General features: G+C 39.8%; 2 protein-coding genes across 5 annotated transcripts in view; both read left to right on the top strand.

Moving 5' to 3' along the window:
* Positions 1–2,698: 2,698 nt before the first annotated feature.
* On the top strand, positions 2,699–12,059 carry LOC117776868 (V-type proton ATPase subunit C 1-A-like). Its single transcript, XM_034611228.1, has 13 exons — positions 2,699–2,858; positions 3,312–3,472; positions 4,035–4,102; positions 5,527–5,612; positions 6,038–6,132; positions 6,359–6,450; positions 6,963–7,061; positions 7,192–7,260; positions 7,478–7,570; positions 7,802–7,895; positions 9,722–9,819; positions 9,931–10,057; positions 11,405–12,059. The coding sequence occupies exons 2-13, from the start codon at positions 3,341–3,343 to the stop codon at positions 11,501–11,503; spliced, it is 1,152 nt and encodes a 383-aa protein (XP_034467119.1). The 5' UTR covers positions 2,699–2,858; positions 3,312–3,340; the 3' UTR covers positions 11,504–12,059.
* Positions 12,060–13,898: 1,839 nt separating this feature from the next.
* Positions 13,899–21,596, top strand: part of spire1b (spire-type actin nucleation factor 1b) — a 42,697-nt gene continuing 34,999 nt past the window's right edge. For 3 of the 4 annotated variants that reach the window (XM_034611225.1, XM_034611226.1, XM_034611224.1), the window contains exons 1-2: positions 13,899–14,559; positions 20,433–20,461. In XM_034611225.1, the coding sequence (XP_034467116.1) occupies positions 14,199–14,559; positions 20,433–20,461 (390 nt within the window). In that variant the 5' untranslated portion in view covers positions 13,899–14,198. The remainder of the gene's footprint in view (positions 14,560–20,432; positions 20,462–21,596) is intronic. The other variant, XM_034611227.1, reaches the window with a different exon arrangement.

The raw sequence follows: 21,596 nt of genomic DNA, 5'->3' as shown, positions 1-21,596 counted from the left end.
TTGCTCAGTGAAAAGAACTTCGAACCAACTTTACCTCACACTGATGTGAATGTTAAACAGGACAATACAAAGCAGCCACCTGCAGGAATATAAAAAAATATGCAAAGAGGAATCGTGTTGAAAGACCTGATCTACTAGTGTGAGAAAATTATTTACCAAGAATGGGAGTGAACATTTGACAGAACCCACCTCAACACAATCTTTGGTTAAACATTATAAAAAACTATAAATTTTGATTTGGGCAAATCAAGGTATTTTTAAAGTTAAGGCACTGAGTTTATCCAGTTTAAATCTTTTATTTCTGTTTACATAAACCATGTTGCATGAAAGCAATTTTACTTCCATTCATTTACTCAAAGTTGAAATCTTTCAAAGCAGTATTTTAAATACACTTAAATACAAATGAATTCAGATTCCTCTTACTTTTGTTCTTAGTGTCTTTAATGTTCAACTTTCGTGCATTAAAGCCTTGGACATAAACATTAAGCAAACATAGTTTCTCTCAACATCTTCATCATATCTTCATCATTGTTTGCTGTGTTTTAATTTGAATTTAGAGAGAAGCCACATCAGAGACAATCAGATTAAAACCCACATACAGTATCAGTGTCCATCATATAATTTTTTTCATATGTTAAAAAAAAGTATAAACCTAATGCAATGCATGTTTGGAGATGGAAATATACAAGCAATGTTTCAAAATAACATTGTATGAGGAGTTGATTGATTTAGTCTTTCAAAAACGAGTCAACTGAGCTTCTGATTTTAAGCCCTTCTATCCCTAAAATAAAGAACATGAGTTAACGCAAATTTGCAGCTGTTTAATGAATCACATATTGAGATTTTAAGTTGTCAGAACTCACTCACAGTTTTTGAAGCAAGAGACTGAAGTTTTATTAGTTGGCACAATTTATTTGTTTTTACTTTAAACGTTGATTTCTAAGGCCTGACAACTTGTATCTTTTATTTCGAACAAAGCGTAATGCAACCTAAAAGGAACGATTTTTTATCTCTGGGCTTTCCCTCGACATGTCATTTTCAACAATAGTATCAAAGTGGTGGAGAGACGTAATAAGATATACCATGATGGGCAAACAATTACACAGCCTAAAAAATGATGCACATTTCACCCTTGTTTCCTTTCTGCCAAGATAGACTGCAGAATAGACTGTTCATAACTCTGTGTCAGTAGTTATATGAGATAATGTGGTTTATTATAAATGAGGACCGTTCCTGTAAATCAAACTAATTACAGATAGTCAGTGTTCTGAGGATTTGTACAATATCTGACAAATAAATCATGTTTATACACACACACACACACACACACACACACACACACACACACACACACACACACACACACACACACACACACACACACACACACACACACACACACACACACACACACATGCGCGCACGCGCACACACATACAAGCCTGTAAGGCTTTGTGTGTGCTTGTTAGCATGCTTGCATTTCTGGAAGCAGTAGGTCACTGTCGCCCCAATGAAGTAAAATGCAGGTAATTGAAAGATTACACAGGTGATGTACAGTGAGACAGTTTACACAAAGCATGTAGAGAAACCCTCATTCCTGGAATGCACAAGTGAATTGACGACAAACTTCAAAATGCAGCATTTTCTAAAGAAATAGGGGAGGAGAAGACAAGGCAACAGTCTGCCCATTACCACAGTTTCAACATTTGTTAGTTATTTCAATGTGACTATTTTTTTGAACACTTCAAGGCCTTATTCAATGTTCACAAACATAACTTTGAGACAAATCACAGGTCATGTGAGTAAGACACTGTAATGGTTGATGGCAAGGATGCTGAGTCAAACAAGTGTGCGTGAGATCCTATTTATTGTTAAAATAACATTTTCTCTCTTATTGAACCAGAAAAGATTACACTCAGCAGTAGCCTGTGCTCTGCAGACTGACTGATTGTGACGTGCGTGTGTGTGTGCGCGTCCTGATAACATCCCAGTAGACTGGCCTCTAGCCAGCTATGGGCAAACTCACCCTGCCGTTTGATGTCGAGGGTTGGCTCCAGGCAGACCAAGCATTGTGTCCCAAACAATGAACCCCAGGCCCACTGAACTATAAACATGTCCCTTTGGGGGTGTTTTCCTCAGATTCCATACAGGAGACACCCAAAGTCAGGAAACTTGACCCGGCTTTTCCAAATTTAGTAACTCTAAAGTCTCAAATGCTGCTGACTTGGCATCCAAGTATGTGTCTGTTTCCGTCTCAAATAATGTAATAATACCCTTGGAATGTTGACTTAAGGCCCAAGTCTGGGGTGGAGGTCTTGCAATATTGAAATTCAATTTTGAAAAAAGTCCCTCAAACTAAATCAAATTAGCTTTGCAATGTAATATATGCTTCTTTCTTTTTTTTTGCTTCTGTTGATCTTTTCCATCAATCTATACATAACTTTGTTACCCTGATGCTCTGTACAACATGACACTGGTTTCTTCCATTTTCCCCATGTGATTTGTCCGGTGAATATTTCTTTCTATAATGATAGAGAATGCTGTTCAGATTGTGAAGCAGCTTCAGGTCTTTTTTTATGATTTGGGATATTTGGACACATATAGAATGAGACTTGCACTTGGCTGTGCTCGCGCTGCAGTACACCGTATGCACCAGCTGTGGTCGCTGCTGTGTTTGCACAGCGAGCAGAGGGAGTGAGAGGCCTTCCGGTTCCTCCGGCAGATCAGCTGACTCTGATGCTGCTGTCAGGAGACCTGAAGAACTGTGGTGAATGGCAACTATGAACATTATCAAGCCGTAGAAACAAACACACACACAGCGACGTTTTAACTGGCGACGGCCACATTTTAATACACAGGTGAGTGAAGTCGTCACACAATCGTCAAACAACTACATGTGCTGCAGTTGTGAGCAAAGCTAAGTGGCTAACATCCTGCTGGATGCTGCTTGACCTTAACCATCTTTTTTGTGCCCGCTTCGTCTGACTTACACTGTCGTTTAATCAGTGTTTAAGCCTTTAACACTTTCTATAACTATTAGAAAATAAATACGACTGGTTCATTACAGTAATTTTCAACGGATTTGAACCCCAAACAAAGCATTATTTTACTAGCTTTCTAAGTGGTAAACAGCAGCCGTACACTTAATGACAACAACGCAGGGAGCTAACAGTTGGCTAAAAACAAGAGACATGTAAACACACTAATGATAAAAAAAACAAACAGACTCAGTAGAGGACAAACCTCATAGTTTTGTAAAGTGAATGATAACAAATGCAGTCACATGAGTCTAAATCTGCTTTTCTTCTCAGTTCTTTCTAGTTGCACCAGTGCTGTAATCATGACAGAGTTTTGGCTGATCTCTGCACCTGGAGAGAAGACCTGCCAGCAGACATGGGACAAAATGATGGCAGCCACCACACGCACCCACAACCTCTCCGCCAACCACAAGTTCAACATACCAGACCTCAAGGTTGTTTTTCTGCACCTTCCCCCTTGTGCACAGCCACAACTTTGTGATAATGTAGAATCTACGGACGTAACATTCAAGTCATTCATTGTGGTCATCATTTTGTATAAAGTTCAGCAGCGGTTAGAGATGAGGTCTAATATCAAAACCACTCACCTTGTATATCCACTGTCAAGAATAAGCTGATTCTGAACATTGGAAGCAGCCTTTGCACAGATCCGTTTCCTGCATGATGAAGCGTTGATTAAGCGTCAAAGGTTTCGTCCACAGAGCAGTTCAGCTCGTCTGGATCCTCTCTGTGCTGAAGGTGAGGTAACCTCGCTGACCCTGCGGCCACATGGGGCTGTGATGTTCTCCTGGAACTGTTAGAGATGCATGAGCAGGTCTGGACAAAGAGGCGCCGTCCTAAACACATAGGGCCCCCTGGATGTCACTGTAGGCTGATTGAACCCCCGATGCCGCTGTTTAAACACAACCCTGATGACCCAGATCTCATGACTAATTAGTCAAAAGTTATGATGCATTTTTGTTTTATTTATTTTTTGCTTTTTTTGTCCAAAAACAGGTTGGGACACTAGATGTCCTGGTTGGACTGTCGGATGAGCTGGCCAAATTTGACTCATTTGTTGAAAGGTAAGCTACTTGCAGTATACTGACCTGAATTGAATTTTGGTATTCTTTGTCTATGAAATATTATTTAGTGATTAAATTTAGTTTTTATAAACAGATAAAAAAGCTGTCTGTATTTTAAACAGCATTTTAAAAAATCCCCTTAACCTGCAGTGCTCCAAATTCTGATGTAGCAGGTCAATCACTTCACAATTCTTTCCCTTACTTTGTAACAATGAGGAATTTCACAGGGGCCCGAGGCTCGCGGTTCTAAACTTGGCAATTTACAGTTGGGTGACACACCAGCAGCTTTTTCTTTGGTCATATTTATACCTGATGACTTATGTGCCACAAGAATGTGCTGAATCTGCTGTTCATAGTCTTTTGAAAATGTGACATCAAAACTCACACACGGCCATGACTGCCCGAGTTATGCTTTGCTTACTCTGTAGATATTTCCAAGACTGTGAGAAAGACCAACTTTGCAACACGGTTCCATTTGTTGGACTAAAGTCTGACTTTACTCCTTTTTGAAGTTTCCATCTAGAATGTGGAAAGCAGAGAACCTAAACAAATGAAAACTGCACCCATAAATGTATGCAATTTTTTTTATTTGAGCTTTAACTAGTGAATTCAGTGTTTTAATGTCATAATATGAACAATAAAATACATTACAGATAATTGAATTTAAGCTCAAGAGGCAGATGTTCTGTCTTATGAACTCTTTAGATGTGATCTGTGACAATTCTGCTATCGACCTATTAATTCCACAAACATCTGTTTGTCTGTCTCACATACTGTCTTATTGACGTCACACTTGGCATTCGTATTCTTCATGGTTATGGAAAGTGCAGTGTTGAATTTGATATGATTTGGACACATGATACAGTAAATATTAATACAAATTTAGATAGTTTCTAATAGTTATAGAAATTGTTAAAGACCTAAATACTGATTAAACGCCAAATGAAAGACATACAACCCACATTTATGAACAGGAAATCAGACAGCTGATAACATCTTTATTTATTTAAATGGTTTTATTTTAATTTCAACAATTCTTTTTTCATTTCTACGGCTAAAATATGCCCTTTCTAATTGCTCTCTGGAAACCATCTCAGTGTCTTGTGACCCCCACAGGGGTCTTGACCTTTACTTTGGGAACCACTGATCTATTTCCCCTGTGGACATGGCTCCTCTCTGATGTGCCGCTGAACAGTGTGGTCAAGAATTTTAAACCCTGAAATTCTGCCATGTTATAAATCGCCTTGTCAGGAAATGACCTTAACAGGGATATGTGAAGCTTTCTGATGTGTGTGTATGTTTGTGTTAAATTTCGAGGATGGCGGCCATGTGAGCATTTGCAGGATGAGTGTACGGTTTACTCTGGCTTTGTGCACGCAGTTTGTGTTGGAACGGTGTGTTTCATGTCTCCCGGCTGTTCACAGTGTGGTGAAGAAGGTAGCTCAGTACATGGCCGACGTGCTGGAGGACAGTCGAGACAAAGTACAGGAGAACCTGCTGGCCAATGGAGGTACAGTGATGTTCCAACACAGTGTCTTTTGATAACTTCACTACCAGAAACTGATTTATATGAAGTTGGAATTATATCATGATAATAAGTTAGATTTAAATGTTTTCTACAATGTTGTGAAGTTATGTTTCAAGAGTGAAATCATCCAATTTAGAAAACATAATTTTATCTTTTGAATATTTTTTGTATTATGTCTTTAAATTTTATTCAATGCATTGAAAAGCACAAATTAAACTCCATTGACCTTTTTTGTATAGTATTAGTGGCAGATATCCTGGCAAAGAAAACTGAAACTATTTGCATGCAAGTTAGAAAATGTGTGTTTTTGTAAGTTGGATCAAAACTTATTTAATGTATTTGTAAAGCAATGTTGAAAAAACTGTTTACTTAACTCAGGTAATTGTGTTTTGCTGACTTTTTTTCAGTTGATCTTGTCACCTACATCACAAGATTTCAGTGGGACATGGCAAAATATCCCATCAAACAGTCACTTAAAAACATCTCTGAAATCATCTCAAAGGTGGGTCTGACCATTTAACTGGACAATATATAGGTGATGAAAAAATATGCATTTTAATTTTGAATAATTTACTTATTTTAGGTATTTATGTACTTTTTAATGTAGCTTAATGATTCTAACGCTATCTGGGTAGCGTTCTTGAATACAAAACAAGTGTGTCATTAATGCAATGTTACTGTGTATTTCAATTATAAATTATTTCCATGTTGCTTTTCATCCTTTACAGCAAGTATCCCAGATTGACAATGACCTGAAGACAAGAGCATCTGCTTATAACAACCTGAAGGGAAACCTGCAGAATTTAGAAAGGAAGAATGCGTAAGTAATCCATAGACACTAAAATGTATCTATAACGTAAAAAATTCTAATAATGATGTGTCCACAGAAAACACTAGGAACGGTTAAGAAAGAATTTATTAAGACCAAAACTAAATTTTTCCTACCATTAGCCGAAGAAATATTTGTGAACAGGCGTTGGCTGACAGCATATCCAATAGGCACCAAAATATAACACTTTGCCACCAATAAAACTGTCATTCCAAAAACCTCCTAGATTAGATCAGGCTGATCCTGGCTGTATAATTTTATTCCTTTGTCTCATTGACTTTATTTTAAAAAAATTTAATGAAAAGAAATATTCGCTTTCAATGCCCTGTTTGGTTTCTTCTTGGCCTGAGATTATTCGCCAGTTCAGCTTCAAAGATCCTGGACATGTTCTATGACCATGTCAGCATGGTCTGAAAAATGACTGCCCCGCAAATGCTTTGTGAACCCCAGGCACCATCACTATGTCACATCCATGTTTTTGTATCACTGCTGTGTGCCATTAGGGGGAGCCTCCTGACCAGGAGTCTGGCTGACATTGTCAAGAAGGAAGACTTTGTGCTTGACTCAGAGTACCTTATCACTCTGGTGGTAGTTGTTCCAAAGTGAGTATAACTTCACCAGTCAACCACATATTACAATTTTGGGGGAATAAAGCATTAAAACAGAAAGTATCATGCCACTGCTTTTATTTTGAAGAAAGATATATTTTATCGTGCTTTCATGTTCTTTCAGGACGGGATACACTGACTGGCAGAAAACATACGAAACACTCGCCGAGATGGTGGTGCCTCGATCCTCAAAGTGAGTGATGTCATCATATCAAAGGAAACAGACATTTTATTAGAGACACCCATGTCAGGTTTCTTCATTTTTACACATTATTTGTGTCACGTGATTTTTATTTCATCTGTATTTTTACCAATTTCTTGTATTGTTTTCCTCATATACCACCTGTATTATAAATTCATCTTACCAGCTTCATTACAACAGTATAACATGGTCCTTTCTTTTTTTCCAGTCTGCTATTTGAGGACAACGACAGCGGCCTGTTTGGTGTCACTCTGTTTAGGAAAGCTATGGATGACTTCAAACACAAAGCCAGAGAGAACAAGTACGAACTGTTATACATACTTTACCATTACATAACAGTGTGTGAATCACAAAATAGATGTGTGAAAAGAGTCTACAAATAGAAATTAAGCTTAGTTTCAAAGGAGACCAGATTGAAGGGCAGACAGAAATATCTCCAACAGAGCTGCAACGATCACAGGCTGGAAAAAACAATAACATTATTTTTGAATTTTCATTATAAACTGTCCTCTCCTCTCCATCTTACTTCCAGGTTCACAGTGAGAGACTTTCAGTACAATGAAGAGGAGATGAAGGCAGACAAAGAGGAGATGACACGGCTCTCCACCGATAAGAAGAAGCAGTTTGTAAGTGAAATGGACACTGAGAAATTTTCAAACTTGTTTTAAAACTATTGGTGATATCTCTATGAAAATTGATCTAATGGGTCAAAAGGTCTAAAGGTCACAGCCAGTGGCAGAGGCATTATGTTTTCATGTTGTGTGTCCATCTCATTATTGTGTACGGGATATCTCAAGAATGCCTTGAGGGAATTTCTTCAAATTTGGTAGATACATTTTCTGTTCGACTCAAGGTTAAACTGATTCGACTTTGTTGGTTAAGGGTTCATTGTGTCGATGGAGGGGTGGGTGAAGTGTTTGAGTCCACAAAACACTTCTGGAGTCTCAGAAGTAAACTTTGACAGTCAATGGTGACCTAGACTTCAGAAGTGATTTAAACAACAGAAAAACATAACATGCCTTCATATGGCTCGTGTGGTGTCACCCAAGTGTCCGCAAATTCATATTCAACTCGAAACGAGGTAATTTACCACCGTCATTTAAACCATGTTTTAAGCCTAAAAGTCCACTGGAAGTTGCTAAGCTAGCAGACGTAGCACCACGATGTGTGTCCGAGGGTCGGCGAACACACCTCGTAGGAGGATATCAGAGGACATTTAGGCTAAAAACACGGTTTAAATGACGTAGATGTTTCGAGTCAAATATAAATTTCGGGGCTTGTGGACACTTGGATGACACCATAGTGGTGAGTAGATAATAAGTGAATTTTCATTTTTCAGTGAACTATCCCTTTAAGAAGTCCTTGAGAGAATTTTAGACACTTAGACTCACTTGGTCATAGTGACCTCATATGAGTCTGGATAAAGATGTATGTAGACTGAAACTGCACTGGTTGGCGGAGGCATATGAACGCAAGGCTGTACTTCTAGGTTTTGTAATGTGCTCATTGACATGGTTCCATGGCTGGGTAATGATTTCTCTTGATCTTGGAAGGTATAGTAAGATACACACGTGTTTTATCCAATTGTTTACTCTTTAAATGTATTTAGACATACAGTTCATTATTGGCAACCATTTCTCTAGTTTATGTATTTAGTTAAATTTTATAACTTATTTAGTTTTCATCTAACTATGTTTTCAGTAGACCAGCTCCAAATGACAGGTTAAAGTACTGTATATTTGGCTTTCTTAAATTTAGGGAAAAACAGCCAACTTTACAACAAACCATCCTTTGACACATCAAAAAGAATTCTCAACAATCTCTTCTTACAGCTTCATTACCTGGCATTCCACATTACTTGACCACAATGAACAACTAACCCTAACACGCTGTTCACTTTTGATGAATTAACCATTTTAAGCTAACTTTACCTACTGTGCTTATTTGAATGAAGAACTACAGGCTGTGTTGAAGATGATCAGAAAACTAATTTCACACTTTGGAAAAATGGTTTACATTAGTGTGAAAGGTAGGAATGAAATAATCAGATTTTATCAAATGATTTAAGGGGCAGTGATGCATAAAAAAATATAATTCAAATTTAAAGTTCCCAATATGATTCAATATTTCAGTGTGTTGTCAAACCCATTTACTAACCTTCCTTCTCCTGCAGGGATCCTAAGACAGGAAGATTTTTTTTGTTTAGTGCAACAAAACTAGTTTTCCAAATCCACTGCAGTAAAAAAACATTCCACTCACCAGTGGTGGTGCAGAAACAATTGACTTGTTTAGGACAGAAAGAGAAATGAGGCCCCATCTTCTATTTGTTTAATAACTTGCAAATATGAGTCACTGGTTGCAAAAAAAAGCTTGTAAGAGTACAACAGCCTAAATAGATAATTACTATAAATGAATGGCTTTTCTAACCTTAAGTTGCGTTTCCTCTCTGCAGGGGCCACTTGTTCGATGGCTGAAAGTGAACTTCAGTGAAGCTTTCATCGCGTGGATCCACATTAAAGCACTCAGGGTCTTTGTGGAATCTGTTTTAAGGTGCAGTAATCATACGACACAGTCATAATCTCACCCATGTATATAACTACACAGAAGCTGAACACATAATGACGTTCAGTTGTTCACATGTGTGACGTGTTGTTCCTGCAGATACGGGCTGCCGGTGAACTTTCAGGCCATGCTGCTGCAGCCCAGCAAGAAGACCATGAAGAAGCTGCGGGAGGTGCTCAATGATCTGTACAAGCATCTGGACAGCAGCGCAGCTGCTATCATTGATGTGAGTACTCTGTATCATTTTACTGTACTACAAGCTCACAGCATCCAGAAAAACACTGGCATGTGCTAATTCAAACAATTAATAATATGATTATCATGGAATAAATTATGATATGAAATATCTCAGCAAGAATTTTATGCATAAAGGAAATGATAATGTATACAATAGCCCCATTACTTAAAATAATTATTTTTAAGAAGTCTCTTTTCGAAACTTAAACTTCTACCCCAAATTTATTCTTGAATACATTCATATGTTTTAGCTTATCTGACATTTTAATAATGGTCTCATTAATTTCCCATGTAAACGTTACATTTTAGTCCATTCAACACCAGAACCTGCAATGTGTCCTATGTCTATAATACACACCAAATCTATTGATCAAAGAGGGACAAAAACAAGTTGACTAAAAACAGACATGGATGCTGCAAAGACGCTGTCAGATTCTGAATGTGCTGCTAACGAACACTGTTCTGCATGGCAAAGCAAAGAGAGAAAAGAGTGTAGAGTAGAAGAAAGTGTTAAAATCTTTAAAAGACATCATTCTGTTTTCTTTTTGTGAGGTTGATTTGGTAGTGACTTTCCTGCAAGTTATTGAATGTTATACCAAATAGTATATAGTATATTTTTATCACATAATTATGTACTGTATTATTTATTTGAAGTTTAATAATCAAGAGTCCAAATAATCAAAACCTCATGCACAGTCTGTAGCGTGGACCTCTTGTTGTGTGTCAAATAATGCTTGTAAGTGAGGGTATTCAATACAGTCCCAGCCCTTTTAGTGATGCTGTGATAATGTGTATAAAAAACAAATGTCTATTAACTTATTAGATATTTTCCAATACCATTTTTCCCCTCCTGTCTTTGACGAGTTTATAATGTCTGTTAAATGCGGTTACGCTACCGGAAATCACTTCTTCTTCGCCACTCTAAAAACAGTACTTGCCAGTGGCAGTACAGTGCAGCCTATCGGGCTGGAACATAGACTCACGTACTTGCCAATGCCTGACCCGGCATTTTTGTAACTGTCAGAGGCATTTCCTGATGCTGGTATCGATATTCGAACATCTCTAGAACTTATCATGAAATAAGTTTTGGTTAAATAAAATAGCCTTTTTCAAAAGTATACATTTTGAAATTTGAAGTTAAATGCAGGGAAACCTTGTTTATGCTACATCAACTACTTCACCTCAGTTATCCTCATTACCACTACACAAACTAGTTTAATTACTAATAATGTAATAATGCATGAGGGAGATTTCATTTTGGAGATGATTGCAGATACTGTAGTCATTACAACATGCAGCTCGCTCACACTAACGTTTCTTATTGTCCCATGGCCAGACTGTGATAGACATCCCAGGCTTGAACTTGAGCCAGCAGGAGTATTATCCTTACGTCTACTACAAGATCGACTGCAACCTGTTGGACTTCAAAGTTTAACAACTTGTCCCTTCTGGTACGAGCCTCCCCTTACACCTCCCACTGTCCTAGCTGTCCCTCTCCTCACTGTCGCCTCTCCACGTCTACTGCTTGAATGAAAACGCTGCATGTTCATTCCTCATGGTGAAAAGGCTCATCAACGAACTCCTATCACTTTTACAACCAAGGGACAAAAAGACTTTTAAATATTGTTTTGTTTACAGCATACTTTTCTTCACAAACCAGACACATATTTTTTTGATGTTAAAATAAATAAGAATTGGTCTTATTGTACATTTACTGTCTCATTCCACATGTTCTGGTGCGTGTTGATAGCTGCATCTTCTGTATTGGTGTTTACATATGGGCAGTGATATCATCATACCCATGGCAACCAGATCTGTGTGGTTCTGAGGTTATGGGTTGTTCCTGCAAACATTGTGAAACGAACATGTTATACGTGTGTGTGTATGTGTGTTGTTGTGTATATTTGCTGTCAAACAGAGATCTATATCTGAGTACTGTGTAAGACATTGATTGAATAAATATGATTGTTGATTAAATCATATCAAATATGTGTGAGATTGGGAATTGATTAGTAATTAGAAAAGAAACCATCTGATGTCTGAACAGAATTCAGAGGAGTATGAACGTGACGTGTTCATATGGAGACTTTCATGTGAAACAAATAACACATATAACAGCGTCTGTGTGTATAATGAGTTTCTCTGTATCCTTGTAATGACTCATGATCATCTGTAGAGCCACAGGCATTTTCAAGCACACTTCCCTTTTTTAAGCAGAATTTATATGGAATGTACATAGCTGCAAGTGAAATGCTTTGAGTTTCAACATGGAGGAGACCAGCAGACACACAAACTTCTGCTGGGAATCCTAATCAAATGACTCACAAATGTAAGCTTGGTTAGGGACCAGCAAAAACACACCTGGTCTGCCCTGGTCACCCTTTTAACACAAACACTCACCAAGCACTTCATTGGTAACGACACACTAATTATGCATATTTGCTCCTTTGCTCTCAGAACAGCGGCAGGTTTTCCTAGAATTGACACGACAATTTTCCTTTGAGATTCTGTTCCATGTTGACCTGGCAGATCTGTCAGATGCATATTCATGCTGCCAATCTCTTCTACCACATCACAAACATGCTCTATTGGATATCTGGTGACTGGGGTGGTTACTGAAGTTCACTGAACTCACTGTCATGTTCATGAAACCAGTTGGAGACTTTTGCTTTATGACACGGAGCATTATCCTCCATTAGAAGATGGTTAACTGTGACGATAAGAGATGAACATAGTCTGCAATCCTTAAGTTGTCATAAAAACTCAAAAGGGGTTTAGTTTGTCCAGTTTGGGCTACTGTAAAAAAAACATGGTGGCCTCCAAAGAGAGGACCAGCTCCAGATATAAATATAAAGTATTTAAATATAAAGGGCCCATTCTAGGGTAAAGAAAACAATTCATACAATTTAGATGAAACACACTTGTGAAAACATCATAGGATTATTTTTATTCAATTTCTGCCAATAGATCCCTTTCACCTAAATCGTACACTCTGAACCTTAAGCGTGAAGAAAGTTTTTAGCATCCATACACAGCACATCTGCTATTTGTTTACCATTAGGAGAACAGAGTCTGTCTCATTCCACAGATACTCTCTTCTCTATTAGCAATACCCAAGGCCAGGTTATAGATAAATGGCAAACTAGCATTAAATTGTAACGTCTATGCTCAGGGACTTTCATATTCACATATACACTACGAGATTTAGGTATGTGGGCTTTTAGGTTGAGGTTTCCAAAAAGACGCCAAAATGGGTGATGCGAGGAGGGAAGGAGTTAAGTTGGGATGCTGTGTAAGACATTTTCAGATTTGGGGGTAACAATTGCTTATGTTACTCTGTTAATGTTGATATTATACTCTTCTGCGTACGACATACAGTAAGCTGTTTCCTGAGTTCTCCTTTCACCAGCTCCCAGAAATCTCCCATCACATCAAGGCTCCAAGAATACATTCCCCACAGCTCAATACCATCAGCAGCAGCCTGGACAGCATGTTGGCTCCATGGATTCATGTGGCTGGTGCCGAAGTCTGACCCTTCCATGTGCAACCTCAGCAGAAATCCAGATTCATCAGACCTGGTTATGTTTCCAGTCTTTAACTGCCCAGTGTTGGTGAGTCTGTGTTTACAAAACCCCACACATAACAAGCGATAATTACAATGTAGATTCAGGTGTATCTGTATCTGTATATATAAAATGGGTCCTCCCTAAGATAGAAATGGAATAATGTACTGTTTATGTGTGTATGAGAGAGAGAGAGAGAGAGTAATAAATAGAGGGGACAAAGAGAGAGAGAGAGAGAGAGAGAGAGAGAGAGAGAGATCATGTGATGAAGGAGAGAGCTTGGCTTGCTGTGTTGAGATCGGATGTAAGACACACACCCACACACACACATAGAGAGAGGCTGTGCAGGATCCAGTCGCACACACACACACACACACACACACGCAGTCTTATGACTGCTGCTGGCACCGGAACCTGAACGAGACGTGAGGCGGGCGGTGTGCAGCTGCTCCTTCTGCCAGGAGCGGAGAGCAGCGGGGTAAAGCATCGATGCCTCCGGGTCTCCTCTCACATCCCGGCCTGATCCTGTTCTCGTCACCGGGCCTCCTGCGCTGAGATAATGAAAGGATGGCCGAGCAGCGATGCTCGGACAACGCGGGGCTGACGGATGCTGCCGCAGCGACCCGCCGGGATGAGCAGCCGCATCAGCCGCATCAGCGCGCCATGAATTCGGCGGAGGGAGCAGGTGCGGAGGGCCTGACTCTGGAGGACATACTGAGGCTGTACAGCCAGCCCATCAACGAGGAGCAGGCATGGGCGGTGTGTTACCAGTGCTGCAGGACGCTGGCGAAGGGGCACCGGAGCAGAGGGAGCTCCTCCGCCGCCACTGGAGCATCACCAGCGGCGGCTCCGAGGAGAATATCCGGAGCAGCGGATGTTTGGATTCAGAGAGATGGGTCTGTGATGGTGGAGCACCAGGGATGTGAAGGTAACATATTATGTAAGAGTGAGTGCGCCTGAAGCTACTCAGATCTAGGCCAGACCATCACTTGCATTTCAAGTAGTGGAGGTGTTGTTATTGTCCTTCTGTTGAAAACCTGCTTTATAGAGCTGGGAATATAACAGGAGTATTACAGAGGTACCAAAGTGTAACAATCTCACTACAAATATTATTAGCAGGTCAACATTTTTACACACTCAGGGGCTTCATTTGCATGTCAGGATTACTGTGTTATCTGCAGCCCGTAGTTATGGCTCCATTACACATGACCTATAGTCAACATTGGGCCTTGACAAAGGGATTCTTCCTCTCCCCCCACAGACCCCTGCTGCCATGGCTCCTCATGCTGTGGTGTTTTCACTGAACGTTCATCTATTTCCTCGTCAAGTGTGTCTGCCGTGCTATCATGTGGTTTCACCTTTTATTAAAAGCCTCCTCACATCAGATCACTGTGTTCATTCCACTTCATCTGATGAAGCATTTGATTATAAGCTGAAGTGTGGCCAGTGTTGGATGAAAGTGGAAGCTGATTGGTGCCTGGATATTAAGTTGTGACAAGTTTCCTGCATATCTCTATCAGTTAATCAAATTTTATTTGCATAGCCCATATTCTACTAGGGCTTAACAAGGTGTGGCATCCTCTATCCTTAACCCTCAACAAGAGTAAGGAAAAACTACCAAAAGAAACCTATTAACAGGGGGAAATGTGAAAACCTCCGAGAGAGCCACATGGATCCCTCTCCCAGGACGGACAGAATATCTCACTGTATCCATGAAGCCTGATTCAGCTGCTCCTAACCACCTGTGATACAGGGGCCCCTGTTGATCACAGCTATAATTAATGATGTGCTATGTATTGCAGGGAAGTTAGGAGGAGGCGTTATAGGGCCCGGCCTGTGTGACAGTGTTTCTATTAGCAAGTGTGCAAAATGAAAAAATCCCTGCAATATTCTGGAAATTTCCCTTTAGAGGTGTACAGTTTTTCAGTGGGGCTATGCATCACTTTTATGATGACTCGCTTGTACTTTATGATAATTTCAGTCTCATATGGCAGCTGGGGCTCAGGAGATAGACTGTGTTGTCCTCTAACCAGAAGGTTGGTGGTTTGATCCCAGTCTCCCCCATTCTACTTGCCAAAGTGTCCTTGGGCAAGATACTGAACCCAATATTGCCTCTGAAGGCTGTGCTGACGGTATGTGAGTGATGTATGATAGAGAAAGTGCTGCACATAGATGAACCGTATGAATGTAATTGTGAATGGGTTAATGCCAAAACTGCACTGTAATGCACTTTTAGTGGTCATCACGACTTGAAAAGGGCTATAAAAATACAAACCATTGACAACATGTGAGGATGTTTCACTGTGTCTGTGTCTATTTCCCCACGTATCTGAGTTACGACAGATATCTTAAATAAAGGAATCAACCAGGATTCAAACCAAACAAAGCAAATGGCTCCCCGAAGCCCTGCAGTGATACAGTCAGTGGGTGTGTCTGTGAATAATAACATGCACCTAAAGCAAACACATCACAGTGTCTCATCCGACCGATGCCTGTCATGTTCATCATCTGCTGTAATAACAATTGCAGAGTGCAGAGCAGACAGCCGACCTGCCTATCTGTCCATGTCTGTGTATACTGGTATTAAGGGCTTCAGGGACAAGCTCTCAACACAAATAGGGTATAGCACACCGTAAAGACGTCTGCTGAGTCAATGCTACGGCTTTTGAACCAATAAACCACATGCTCATTCTAATCGACTTCTGTAAGTGAATGTGAGAGGCACAGCTGTGATGACGGTGCTGGTGTGGCCTGTAGCTTTGATTTGATGACTTGATTTCAATGAATGGGCTATTTTTAGGAGCATGGAAGCTACCATTAGAGAGGGGGGTCCGGGCTTCTATTCCTCTGTCACATCATGCAAAATGGAAACATGGGTAATGCTTTGAGCTCTTATATTTAGCAATTATTTTTGCTATTTATATAAATATGAGTCATATTTTCTTTTTTTGTATATTTCCCTCAGCAGTCAAGTTCTTCTTTCACAGATGAGCATATTTTCCTGTCAGTTAGTTTCACATCAGACATGGAATATTGAAAAATATCAGATGCTTGGTCTTTGCTGAAGAACACAAATGAAGTGAAATCCACAGATTATCAGAGGTGCCTTATATTTTCTAAATCAGTGGTTCTTAATCTGTGAATGTATCCACAGCCCAATATGTGAGCTGGTTGGATATTTTGATGTACATACAATCATCAAAATATGATGAGGAAATGAAATGTATTTTTTTTACATTTCATTTCATTTTTCTAGAAGAGCTGCCTCTTGAAGGCTACCAGGAGAATCACTGCTGTCTGTATCTTCGGGCGATTGCATCAGTATTTTTTTTTCAGTGTAACCATCATACAAAAGCTTTTAGTTTCTAGGGTAATTTGCTGGCTTCATTTTCACTTATCTGTGCTGTTCAGCGCAGGTTCTCACTTCCTGATGCGTAACCTCAGGCCACTGATGGAGGCGAACTAATCAGATAAATCTGTGACCACATTTTGAAGGATTTGGGTGCTTTTGACTCACAAAGCTTCCCTGTGCAAAGAGCTTCTCCTTGTGATGACATTTTTGAAAATTCTTAGAATTTCATTTTTTAAGAATTTCCTCTCCTGATCCTGAGGAAGATAAAATTTATTCAACAGAGATGTCGATTAAATAAACCAGGCCTTGGATAATTACACCATGTAATGGAACTGGATTCAGCCTGTTGATTTCAATGTCTATTCTGTGTCCATTATCACTAAGATACTTTTTCTTTTCTTTTTTCAATCAACTAATAGCACCTTTAAAGAGAATGCAACAGTCACCCCAAGAGCAGGCTACATGAAAAAATGCAACCAATACATCCCACCCCCTCCCATCGGCCCTCTCCAAGCTACGCCCCTAAAATACATGAACATGATTGGTGCACACAGGCAAGCAGGTCGATTAGTGACATACAGATTCACCAGCCAATCATTTTTTTATTTTTCAGACAACTTTAATTATTGATGACAAATGGGACATGAAGGTTTTCAACAAATAAGATAAAAAGTTTTTCAGAAACAACTTACCAACTTACGTTTCTGTTCCGTAGTTGCTCAGAGTTGCTCAGAGAAGTTTCTTAAATCCCCCTTATGCCCGGAATTTTTTTTTTTGTCTTTATAAGTTAAAGAGCTTTGTGAGAGTACGAGTGCGAGTCGGAATTCAGCCGCTGAAGCTCTCAACTGCTAAACTGACGTAAATTGAAATCCAGATAATGTTAGCTTCAGACCCTGTTCTCATTCAGAAGCACATTTACATCATGACTCAATTGTCACTTGATTACTTCTCTCTGTGTTTCTAAGAACACACTGACACACGTCCCACATCTTCACTATGCAGCTGCATGACGTTCAGATCTGCTGATGAAAGTGGTCATGAGATGATGTCAGAGCTGTTGTGATGCTGCTTTACTGCGCGTTGCAACACAAAACAGTCGATTGTTGAGTGGCTCGTTCGTCAGCGGGTTGTTTGTTCATGAAGTAAAAGCTGGGCTGATGTTGCCTGGAGAAACACTTAGTGCGTCTTCGTTTTTGAAGGGAGTACATTCATGCATCACGGCTTGTTGGGTGGGGTTTGTCATCATCAGTCACATGCAACATAATCTGCGAGAGTGATTAGGAAAGACACAGAGCTTACATTAAACCTTTTGCTTGAGAACGAGAGAACAACAGGTTTTTGTTGATATTAGTGGGATGCAGGGAAAAGAGAAAAGCTGTACCTCAGATACCTTAAAGAAAAATGCAGCTTTATGATGATCTGAATCGACCAGTGTGGATCTAGAAATTGTCTAAATGGTGAGCAATAAAGAGGCTACAACTTACACAGAGGGGCCAATTATGTGTCCAACATTCATACACAATTCCTGATTCATTAAGGTGCATATTTAAGTCATTCCTTGTTTACTGTTAGCTCAATAGCTTTGAGCAAAGCCACACATCATTGAATATATTTTGAAAATTGTTCCTTGTTCAAGCAGATGTGTTCTTGAAAAAAGCTTTGATTGTTTACAAATTGTCATATTTAATGTTAGTAAGAGACAAGTTTATATTGACAGATTTCAGCTGTGGCTAGTGCCCCCTGGCCTGGCCTCTTGATTTGACAGATTAAAATGTTTAGGATATCAAAGTTTTGTCTGTATTGAGAATGTCAGTATTTGACGTAAACACATTTTATTCTATCATTGGCTCATTTTAAGAGGACATAGTGAATATAATCTGAATTAATTAAATTCAGATTTGTCTTAAAGGGGACATAGCATGCAAATTCCACTTTGTTAGTGCTTCTACAGGTTAATGTGGGTATCTGGCATGTCTACCAACCCAAAAACTCTGGGAAAAAAACACTCACGCGTTTTGTTATGGTTCCTTTAAGTCAGAAACGTCATGCTTGAGCGACTCGATTGAGCTTCCTGGGTTTTGTGTCGTAACAAGGAACTGGAAGTCTCCCTACATGGCCTTGGCCCACCCCCCCCCCCGTCCCCCCACACTCGTTACGCCGGGTTAACACTGGACGCGGAAGCGCCGCTGCGAGGCAGCGCAGCGCCGTTCCCAAGCGCGCAGCCGCCTGGCTGTTCACATGGGACACACATTTCTCCGCTGGTCAGCCCCATAGACTGTATATATAAGGTCAGCCCGCGATTCTGCTTTCTCCGCTTGTTGTTGTACCCGTTGAATGTCGGGGTCCGGGGGTAAATGATGGTCTTCATAGCCCCCCCCCCCCCCCGCCCCCTCTTTCTCTCTCTGTCTATCTGCTTGTGTGCTTGTAGTGGATGGGCAGAGGGGGACATTTAATTATGTGATTGGGAAAATTAAAACTCCAGGACAACAGAAGGGGAATACAAAGTATGGGATGCATATTTGATAATTTATATCATATAAAATATGTAATTTATATCGTTTAAAATCATGGGGGGAGAGGGGGGAGGGGGGAGCTGGCTCATTAGCATTTAAAGGAACAGGCACTCAAAACAGGTCACTCTGTGGAGGGCTGTTTTAGACAGGGTAAAAAGGGTGCTGTTTTATATGATCCTTGTGGTATTTTGACCAAAGTATGTTACAGACATTTCATTAAGACCCCAAGGAACCATATCAACTTGTGGTAAAATGGGCATGCTATGTCCCCTTTAATGAATTCCAGTTTTCTCAGCTGCAGTTCCACTTTGTGAAATTGCCTCATTTGAACATATTTTTGTACTTACTGCAGCTTTCATTTGTGATTGATAATAATTGCCAGCTTCTCTTCAGTTGGATCTACATTATGTAGGTGGCTACAAAACTACAGAACTCTGAGGGTTTTGGAAAATTAAGAAGATAGAGAAACATCTAAACGTACTTCATGTGTAAAATACATTATTTATTTGATATTTTTTCCAGTCTTAGTTTTTTTGGTGAAATATTTCATAGTGATTCTTTCAGGCCTCTAAAACTATTCAGTTATAACAATCACTGTATCCCTGATTGGAACATTTCCTCTCCATTTGCTTACTGCATTTGAAAGGAGGGTCCTGGCCACTGAAAGGAATCACTTGAGATGGAACATCTGTAGATAAACAATGGGCTTTGCTTTGCTCAAAACGCAAAGTTGTGTTGAAAATGCTTATGTACATTTAGACACAGGATTGAAAGTATGACCTTTGACATGAATGGCTCAGAGAGCATCACCATTTCATAAATGCAATACATGTTCACTGTAACTGAACAATGTGTAGCTTTACATGTCTTTATGCTTGTAAGCTGCTTTATGAATAGGCTGCTTATCATAACACTGCTTTCTTGTTTCCCTTGCAGATAAATTCAGCCCTTGCACAACAACAGAGGTGAGTAACTCCACTGTAATTCTCTTTTCCTTGCTGTTTCATCATCACATGCTGCCAGAGATTTGAACATTATTATGTGGCCATATTTACGTAAACACATGATCAAAGTTCCCGCTACAGGTGTGGGAGGAAAGAATAGCAAATATGAAAGAAATGGTTACTTTGTGCATTGGGTCTTAAAACATTTGGACGTTACAGACTTTGTACCTGCGTTGAAATGATCAGCCTGCCATGCCACCCTGGTGGCTTTTTAAATACTTAATTGAAGCTGAGGCCACAGTCATGCACAGTTAACATTAGGGCTTCTGACACAGGCCTTTGCATTGCTGTGTGATGTTTACTGCATGTAACTGTTAGGCAACCCAGTCACTGAGTGTGAAAACAAATTATATCCATGTTTTAAAATGGAGCGTAACTAATTTTGCAACATTATTTGCAATGTTTTTTAAAATCGACCTCAAAAACCTCAGAGAATACATCCTGGGAAACTCCAGTGTTTCTGGAAGGGTGCCAATCAGTCGATTAATAAGATATGAAGGGTTGTTGCAAAAGATAATGACAGGCTTAACCACAATAATGACATGATTTCTTAAGTCACAAGTTGGTTACATTAGCTAGTCACAATAAGAGCAGCAGCCACAACAGCAGAGATAGCATTACGATTAGAGGGAGCTTTCTGCTGGAATAATCCAGGTGTAACCAGTGTGAGATAGCGCTGTGGTTGAAACTGTTATAAGCCATCGGTTTATGATGTGTTAATCCTGCAAAGCAGCTGCTGCAGCTGCATAGACCAATACCTATCTTATACAAATGAAACAAGTGTAATTTTCTAATGTTTTAAATTGTTGGACTGCCCCTTTAAATCACAGATCATAGTGAACAGGTGCAGCTCTGTGAAATATTTTCCGATGAGTGCTGGTTTATATGTTTAGAAGGCATTAGAGACAAATGGTGTCAGTAATGTACCAGTGTCCCATCTTTGAGCTTGTTCTTCACCACCTCCAGACTGCTCAGCAGGCTTCTCTGATTGGCTGATCGGAAATGTCACAAAGCAACGCCTCCGGTTTGATGTGGAGACCTTATATAGCTAATTAAAGGGCTCCTCCTCCACATCAACCATCATCAGCAGCTGTTA

This window comes from Hippoglossus hippoglossus, chromosome 16, assembly GCF_009819705.1.
Source record: "Hippoglossus hippoglossus isolate fHipHip1 chromosome 16, fHipHip1.pri, whole genome shotgun sequence".
NCBI lineage: Eukaryota > Metazoa > Chordata > Actinopteri > Pleuronectiformes > Pleuronectidae > Hippoglossus > Hippoglossus hippoglossus.
Note: the sequence above shows the minus strand (reverse complement) of the source record. Positions and strands in the feature narration are given on the sequence as shown.

Excerpts from the sequence above, each read along its gene's own strand:
- LOC117776868 (XM_034611228.1), top strand. The coding sequence starts at position 3,341 with ATGACAGAGTTTTGGCTGATCTCTGCACCTGGAGAGAAGACCTGCCAG. Across the intron at positions 3,473-4,034 it reads TCAACATACCAGACCTCAAG|GTTGGGACACTAGATGTCCT; the intron begins GTTGTTTTTCTG and ends GTCCAAAAACAG. Across the intron at positions 6,451-6,962 it reads AATTTAGAAAGGAAGAATGC|GGGGAGCCTCCTGACCAGGA; the intron begins GTAAGTAATCCA and ends GTGTGCCATTAG.